The sequence below is a fragment of the Myotis lucifugus genome, unplaced genomic scaffold, assembly GCF_000147115.1.
Source record: "Myotis lucifugus unplaced genomic scaffold, Myoluc2.0 scaffold_3, whole genome shotgun sequence".
Lineage (NCBI taxonomy): Eukaryota > Metazoa > Chordata > Mammalia > Chiroptera > Vespertilionidae > Myotis > Myotis lucifugus.
Window position 1 is genome coordinate 6,917,962 of NW_005871051.1, and position 7,602 is coordinate 6,925,563.

Here is a 7,602-nt window from a genome sequence, read left to right on the forward strand (position 1 = left end):
TGCCCTCTTCCTACCCTCGGGAGGTGCTACTTTGTACCCTACGACCTTGAGGAGCCATGTGAGCGTTGGTTTGGCTTAGGGAAATTGCTCTGTGGTTGGACCTCATAGCCAATGACCCCATGAGTTCTAAAACGGGGCTTCCTCCAGTAAGAACCGGCAGACTCGGGGCTGGGAGGACCCTGCAGGCTCTCTGGTCTTTCCTGGGTATCAGGAGGCCATCAGTAGAGCGAGAATAACAAGCACCACAGCTCAGATCCTCCCTGTTCCCGAAGAAAGGCCACTCTTCGAGCCAAGAGGAACTTCACCTTGGCCAGGGGAGTTACCTGGCCTCTGCCCCTTAGCAGGGCTGGAAGAGGGACAAACTCGAGAACAAGGGGAATAAACCAACCTGCACCCTAGGGGCCATCAACCAGGTTAGAAAAGAGGTTGCCTCTCTTTCTTGCTGACTCAAAAGTTCTCTCACTCATGCTTGTTCTCCTTGTGCTTTTGAAGATGGAGACACCGCAGCAGAGAAGGTGACCCCACCACTGTCCCTGAACGAGGGAAGAAAAAGTCCAGAGGGCCAGGGGGGCCCGGACGGCCTGAGGACGTCAGGCCACAGCAGCCCCGCAGGCCGCCCGAATGTGAGCCGTTCCAGGGGCGCACTCCCAGCAGAAGGACAAGGTAATCACCCCGGTGGGGCCTGGATGCCCCCAGCTTGGCTTGTCTGTGGCTTTGGGCTCATTTTAACCATCTTGCAGGGCCACCAGGCAACTGTGATGTAAGCCGTCTGAACACCACCCCATGGAAAGGGGGAATCGGCCGTGTTTCCAAAATGTCAGTGAGATTCATGTTCACCCTGTTTTCCTAGAGTCAGTACATGTTTAGGGGTTTGCTGCACCAGCACGTACTGCCAAGCTGCCCTACACTCTCCTCACGCCTGGCGGCAGCGTGCAATGACACAGCTCCCTGCACTCCTCAGGGAGACACGCTACTGGGTCTACCAGACGGACTCAGCCCCAAGCCATAACCCCCCGGGGGGCCAGGGAGCCTGGTGATGCTAGGGGGGTGGGTAGACCCCGGGAGAAGGCAGCCTCCGCCCAGGGCAGAGCCAAGGCCTGTGCACAGAGAGAGAAGGACTCCAATTTCTATTGAAGGGTGAGGTAGGGCCAGGCCACACCCTCTGTGACTTAGTTCTCACTCTTAAGAGCTGACAGTCTCAGAGACTAAGATGCTTCTACAAGAGCAACAATGCAAAGACAGTACAGTACCCGCTTCCACAGGGCTTTGATCTAAAAGCAGCTCATAAAGCTAAAATTGCTTCGAGTCCAAATTGCCCCTGAAAATCCCAGTGGGAGGTGCCAGGCTGGAGACAGACAAGCCATTTTCTAGAAATTGCAGCCCAGCCAGCTCTCCCTCCCTCTTCGCAGCCTTGGGCTGCTCTCCCCGGTTGAGCGCCAGATGAAGGAGGTGGTGTGTGCTTGGGCGGCAGACAATGTGAAAAAAGCATCTGTTAACGGCGGAATCACACTCAGGGATGCGGGAGACACTCTGAGGCACGTGGGGACTGAGAGCCACCAAGGCAACAACAGCTCCCACGTCTTTCATCCTCACCATTGTCAGCTCATGCTCGCCCAGAGACAGATGCCTCTATTTAACTCTCTCTCTCTCTCTCTCTCTCTCTCTCTCTCTCTCTCTCTCTCTTTCTCTCCCTTTCTCTCTCTCCCTCCTCCTCTCCCTCTGCCTCGCCCTTGTCCTCGCCCCCCCTCCACACCCCTCCGAGCATATATACTTGACATCTTATAAGCATAAATTAAACACATAGGTCCACAATTAAACACATAACTCCATTGTGTTTACAGCTTCCCTGCTTAAGGCTGAAATGGGCAGAATTAAGTTCCATTCCTCCCTCCAACGCTCTCTCTCTTTTCCCCCAAGACATGGTTGTCACTTACAAACCATTTCAGAGACAGAGCCCTTCTGTTGCAATCCCCTCCCTTTACACTCGCAGGGCAGTGGTGCTTTCTCAGTTTTGATACAAATGAGCCAAACACTGGCTACCACATGACAGCAGCAAGGGCACCCCTGGGAGGCTGTATAGTCCAGGACAAATCACACACCCCCCCACACACACACACACAGGCGCACACACTCAGGCACACACACACTCAGGCACACACACACACAGGCACACACAGCACACACTCTCTCTTACCCAGCCATCCTTATAAAGGGCGAATCTCTAGAATGAATGCCAGAGCCATGACTATGACAAGAGTGCAGCCTGAAAGCTCAAGTGTGTAGGTTGGGTGTATATAAGTGAAGGTGTGGATGAGGGCACATGTATGAAGGCACATGCTAACATGCTTATGTGGGTGCATTGTGTGTTTCTGTGCATTCATGCATACCTGTGTATGCATGTGTATAGTTATGCAGGTATGCATGCATGTCTGCAAACAAGGTGTATGCATTGATGTGTATGTCCTTGTTCATGTGTGGCACACATATGTACATGCATGCATGCCTGCATGTGGGGTGCATGCTTGCCTTGTGGGTATGCCTATATACGTGTGTGTGAGCATGTGTGCACATCTCTGTATAAATATGTGAGTGTTTGTGTCTTCGTTCATGCACGCCATGCCTCTGTGTATATGTGTGTGTGCTTGTGTACTTGTAAACGTCTACTTCGCTGGTGGCCAACTCTACCCCTGACCCTTTGCCTTGGAGAATGGGGAAGGTGAGGGTAAACAAGCACCTTCCATCTTTCTAAGCAACTGAGGGAATCCAGCTTCCTCTCCCCTTGGCCTGAGCCCCTGGAGTCACTGAGCAGCCCCAGCATTGGTCTGAAGGCCTGGAGGAGAGGGAGCAGAGGCTGGAATCACCAACCCTGTGCCCAGGGCTGAGCTACACACGCAAGGTGCCCCTCGCCGTCTCGCCTGGCCCCTATGGGCTGCTTTCCAGACTCACAAAATCATGGTATAAGCTAGTGGCAGCCCCGCTCTGTTCATCCCTCCTTCACCCCCAGAGGACAGGCACCAAACAAGGGTCCTGCTCTCGAATCCCAGGCACAGGGCTGACCTTGGACTCCGGCGGGCTCTGAGCACAGCCGCCTTTTCCCACCAGATCCAGGCAGCACAGGCCAGGCTCAGCCGCCCTCCCTGCCCTGGGGCGAACACTGCTCATGCGTGGGCTTATTTTCAAGAGGAGTCCAGAGACCCCTCTCTGGGACCCTTGTTGCTGGGTCCACGGAGGAGACGTCTGCCTGTCCCTCCCAGGGCCGACCCAAGGAGAGACGCTCCTGTCGGGCGAAGGTAAGATGGTAAATCCCAGGTCAGCCTCCTTTTCACAGGGAAACGCTTTCCCTGCAGCTTCCAAAACTTCCCGGCAGCAGAGACATCATTAAACACAGACGCGAGTCAGCCAGTTTCTCCCTCTCGCTGACACAGAGGCGCTTCTGTAGCTCAGACATAATAACCCAATGTTTGCACAACAAGTTTCCTCTTGCTGAGCATCTGGAGAGAGAAGTCCCGTGGAATGGCTCGGAGGAGGGCTAATGGGCCGTGCTGATGCCTTGATGAGAAAGATAAAGCCCTTTTGGTATTTGCCCAAACTAAACACCACCTTTTCTCCTCCTTCCGAGCACCTTCCAGAGGTGGAGGTGGCTAATTGGTAATCCGATCAGGCATCCCTGTGATGTGTGTTGGTTCATTGCTGTGAATCATCTGGCTCCTGACAGATATCAAGGCCGTTTCCAGAATCCCTTCTGGCACGTTCCGTTTTTGGGAAAGAGATGTTGGCTCTGGGCAGCAGCCATTCGGCAAAGGGGGGAGGAAAATGAAGTCAGAGGGTGATGAGTGTCGACCACCAGGAACCATGAGGGTGTGTATGCAGGAGCCGCGCAGCCAGCAGGCCTCTGGCTGAGGGAGAGAGCAGTCTGCACTGGTTTGGAGGGTTATGTCATGGCTGGCTTCGTAAGGAGAGCGTGGGTTCAGAGCCAAGAGATTTGAGCAGCCCTGGCTTGTCCCCTATGTCGTCAGATGACTTTGGGTCGGTCCCTCGCTGTGTCCAAGTTCCTCATCCCCTCTGGAGTGAGAGACCTGCCTCCTCCTCCACGGACAGCAGCTGGGACGTCCCCTGACAATGGCTGCCTTTTTCATGTTGTGTCCGTTGTTGCTGAACTAGCCACCTCGGACATGGTTTCCAGAAACTGGACTGCATTTGGTTCCAAATTCAGTGCTCAAGAACTTCCTCCACCATGACAGGAGTCTAAAAATAACTTGGTTCCGACATGGGGGGGGGTGGGGGGGCGGGAGTCAGACAGGTGGGGGCCGCTGTCATTGTGACACAGCTGGTGCAACAGCTGGAAAGCACATAGGAGTCGGCTCACCTGCTGCACATTTGTACTCTCCGTTCCAGGAGAAATCGCTCCCCCTTTGGCAAAGCAGAAGTCAGAAGCGGGAGAGGAACTATTTAAGTTTGTTGTCACATTGTCCATAGGATGTTTCAGTCATTTCAGTATCCCGGGCCCCTACCTAGCACAGTGCCTGACGCATACATAGCAGGATCACAATACGTGCTGGTGGAAAGTCTTTCAATAACTTTTCCTACACAGAGAAAGAGAGAGAGAAATGACACTTATGCTGAATAAATGGAGCCTTGCCTGCCATCTTGTCCCACCCCATGAACATTAATCCAACTTGCCTTTCCAACCCAAAGGCGTTCACTGTGAGCTTGTTGAATGAATCAATCAGTCAGTCAGTGAGTCAGTCACCGGCCTCTCTCTGGCCTTTCCTCCATATACAGTTGGTGGGTCTTTAGTCTTTTTTTAATGTTTATTTTTTAAATATGTTTTTATTGATTTCAGAGAGAGGAAGGGAGAGGGAGAGAGAGAGATAGAAACATCAATGATGAGAGGCAATCATTGATCGGCTGCCTCCTGCACACCCCACCCTGGGGATCGAGCCTGTAACCCAGGCATGTGCCCTGATGGGAATTGAACCGTGACCTCTTGGTTCATAGGTTGACACTCAACCACTGAGCCACACAGGCCGGGCTTTTATTTTTTATTTGGGGGTGGGGGGACTTTTAGTCTTAATGGTGCTTGGACGGTGCCCTGGAAGGTGAGGTAGGACCTTAGACCCACATCTCCCTACAAGGTCCATAGAACAGATCTAGCTTTCTAAGAGTCTATTAATAGGAAAAAGTTGTTGTTTTGTCTTGTTTTGAGAAGCAGTTTACTGGAAAAAAATTTATTTCTTGCAAAGGATTTGCTCCAACCACACCAAACTCTTTGCAGCTCAGTTTGTTCAAATCCATCTTACTCACTATCCCCTCCCTACCCGTCCAATCTCATCCCCAACTATACTCAGGCCTACCCCGGGCGATCGAGCCCCAGACAGTCAGTCTTTCTTCTCTTATCTCCCAGCCTTTGCCCAATTCCCCCCAAAGAGAATATAATTTAAGTTCCAGGGGAAGGCTTATCTTTTCTAGGACATTTTCCTTCATAAATCCATCTCATCGCATGGAACTGCCTGGATGTAGCCTCAGATCATTCCTCTCCCTCAATCCCACTTTTGTGATTATTGTATTTATCCTCATCTGTTTTCTGTTTAGCTCCCAAATGTATGAGTCCTAGAGAACCTCTTATTTTTATCGTATGTTCAAGACATGCTTGTTGATTGACCGGATACCCCAGGTGCCACAAAGGAAAGTTCTTTGGGGATCATAGTTTGTTGTTTCATGGTTGTTTTTTAATTTTAAAAAAAACTTCAATAAAAGGAATGAATATGATCTGTCTTGTCTTTCTGAGACTTTCAGACTTTGTCAACATCTATTTGGAAATAAATTCTTAGGCAATTAGGTCATGATATCTTGCTTTCAGACAGAATAGAGATGAATATAAACCTTCAGAAAAAGAAAAAAAAAAGATGTGAAGACTGGAGATGGAATTTGACCCACTTGGTCACGTTGGGGCATTGCAACACTCAGAAAATTCAGAGGCTTAAAAAAAGAAAAGTTAACTTGGAAGGATACAAGTTAAAACATTGGATATGACCTCTAAATTGCTTATTCTTGATTCAAATATATTTGAATCTATTCTCCTAATTGCAGCAGCAGCAATAGAAGTTTTCTTTCAAAAGTTCTTTTGTTCAGAAGTTTTTTACTGCAGGAAGTTCAAGAATGGCTATGTTAATGATTTAGGACTTCAGGTCCCATGTAAATTTAAATTCCTGATCTCTTTCAGAATTTCCAATTAACACTTGTTCTTTCCTAAGTGGATTTTCACCTCCAAAACATGTCCTGTTTTCAATAATTTAATTAGCATCCTTGAATCTTGCAACTCTTGTTGGTGTGGTGGTTTTAAAATACAGGGGGTGGGCAAAGGTAGCTATATAGTTGTGAGTACGCTAAACAGTCTATTCTCTGTATTATTAAGTATTTATTCATTACTGTGCTATTTGTTATTATTCTTAACCTACTTTTGCCCATCTCTGTATGTCTACAAATCCTCTGACACTTGTTCCTTTAAAAGGGAGAGCCTAGCCCAGCTGATGTGGCTCAATGGTTGAGGGTCGATCTATAAACCAAGAGGTCACAGTTCAATTCCCAGTCAGGACACGTGCCCAGTGTGGGGCGTGCAGGAGGCAGCCAATCAATGATTCTGGTAGGAGGGGCGGAGGCGCGAAAGGGCTGGCGGGGCCCCACAGGCCGCAGCTGAAGTTCCCGAGAGCTATCTCAGCTGTGGGGGTTGCCACTGAGCACTCTGGGGTCTAAGCCCCAAGCTGGGCTCCCCAGCAGAAAGCTCCAGATCTGAGGCAGGTGCCCAGGTAACATCTGGCTGTGAAAAGCAGGGGGTGCTATCTGCCAGGGAGAGACAGCTGGCACCCTCTTAAAGGGCCAACACATAAAATTTCACATGCAGCCCTAACCGGATTGGCTCAGTGGATAGAGCATCAGCCTGCAGACTGAAGGGTTCCAGGTTCGATTCCGGTCAAGGGCATGTACCTTGGTTGCGGGCACATCCGGGGGTGTGCAGGAGGCAGCTGATCGATGTTTCTCTCTCATCGATGTTTCTAACTCTCTATCCTTCTCCCTTCCTCTCTGTAAAAAATCAATAAAATGTACTTTAAAAGAAAATTTTCACATGCAGCCACTCAGCTTGGGCTCAGGCAGAAGGAGGGCAGAGTGGACTGGAGCTGTGTGAGCAGAAGCCAGGGTTGGGGGCTCAGGGTTTAGAGCTCAGAAGGCAGACACCCCGGTTTCCTGTGCTGAGTCATTCCCTCACGCAGTCAGTGGAGGACATCTTTTTCCTGCAGATCTTTACCATTGAGGCAGCTTCTGCCTGGGGGGAAGCAATTGCCCCACCCTGAGGGAGAACATATTTGGCAATGATACATCTGATAAAGGGTTAATATCCAAAATATATAAGGAGCCCTAGCTGGTTTGGCTTAGTGGATAGAGTGTCAGCTTGCTGACTGAAGGTTCCCAGGTCCAATTCCGATCAAGGGCACATGCCCAGGTCGCGGGCTTGATTCCCAGTAGGGGGCGTGCAGGAGGCATCCAATCCATGATTCTCTCTCATCATTGATGTTTCTATCTCTCTCTCTTTCTCCCTTCCTCTCT

General features: G+C 50.2%; 1 protein-coding gene across 1 annotated transcript in view; it reads left to right on the top strand.

Annotated features, from left to right (window-relative positions):
- Positions 1-7,602, top strand: part of KIAA2012 (KIAA2012 ortholog) — an 87,605-nt gene that overhangs the window by 23,062 nt on the left and 56,941 nt on the right. Inside the window, 3 exon segments of the mRNA XM_023763173.1 lie at positions 493-663; positions 3,182-3,224; positions 3,226-3,290. Coding sequence (XP_023618941.1) covers positions 493-663; positions 3,182-3,224; positions 3,226-3,290 — 279 coding nt within the window.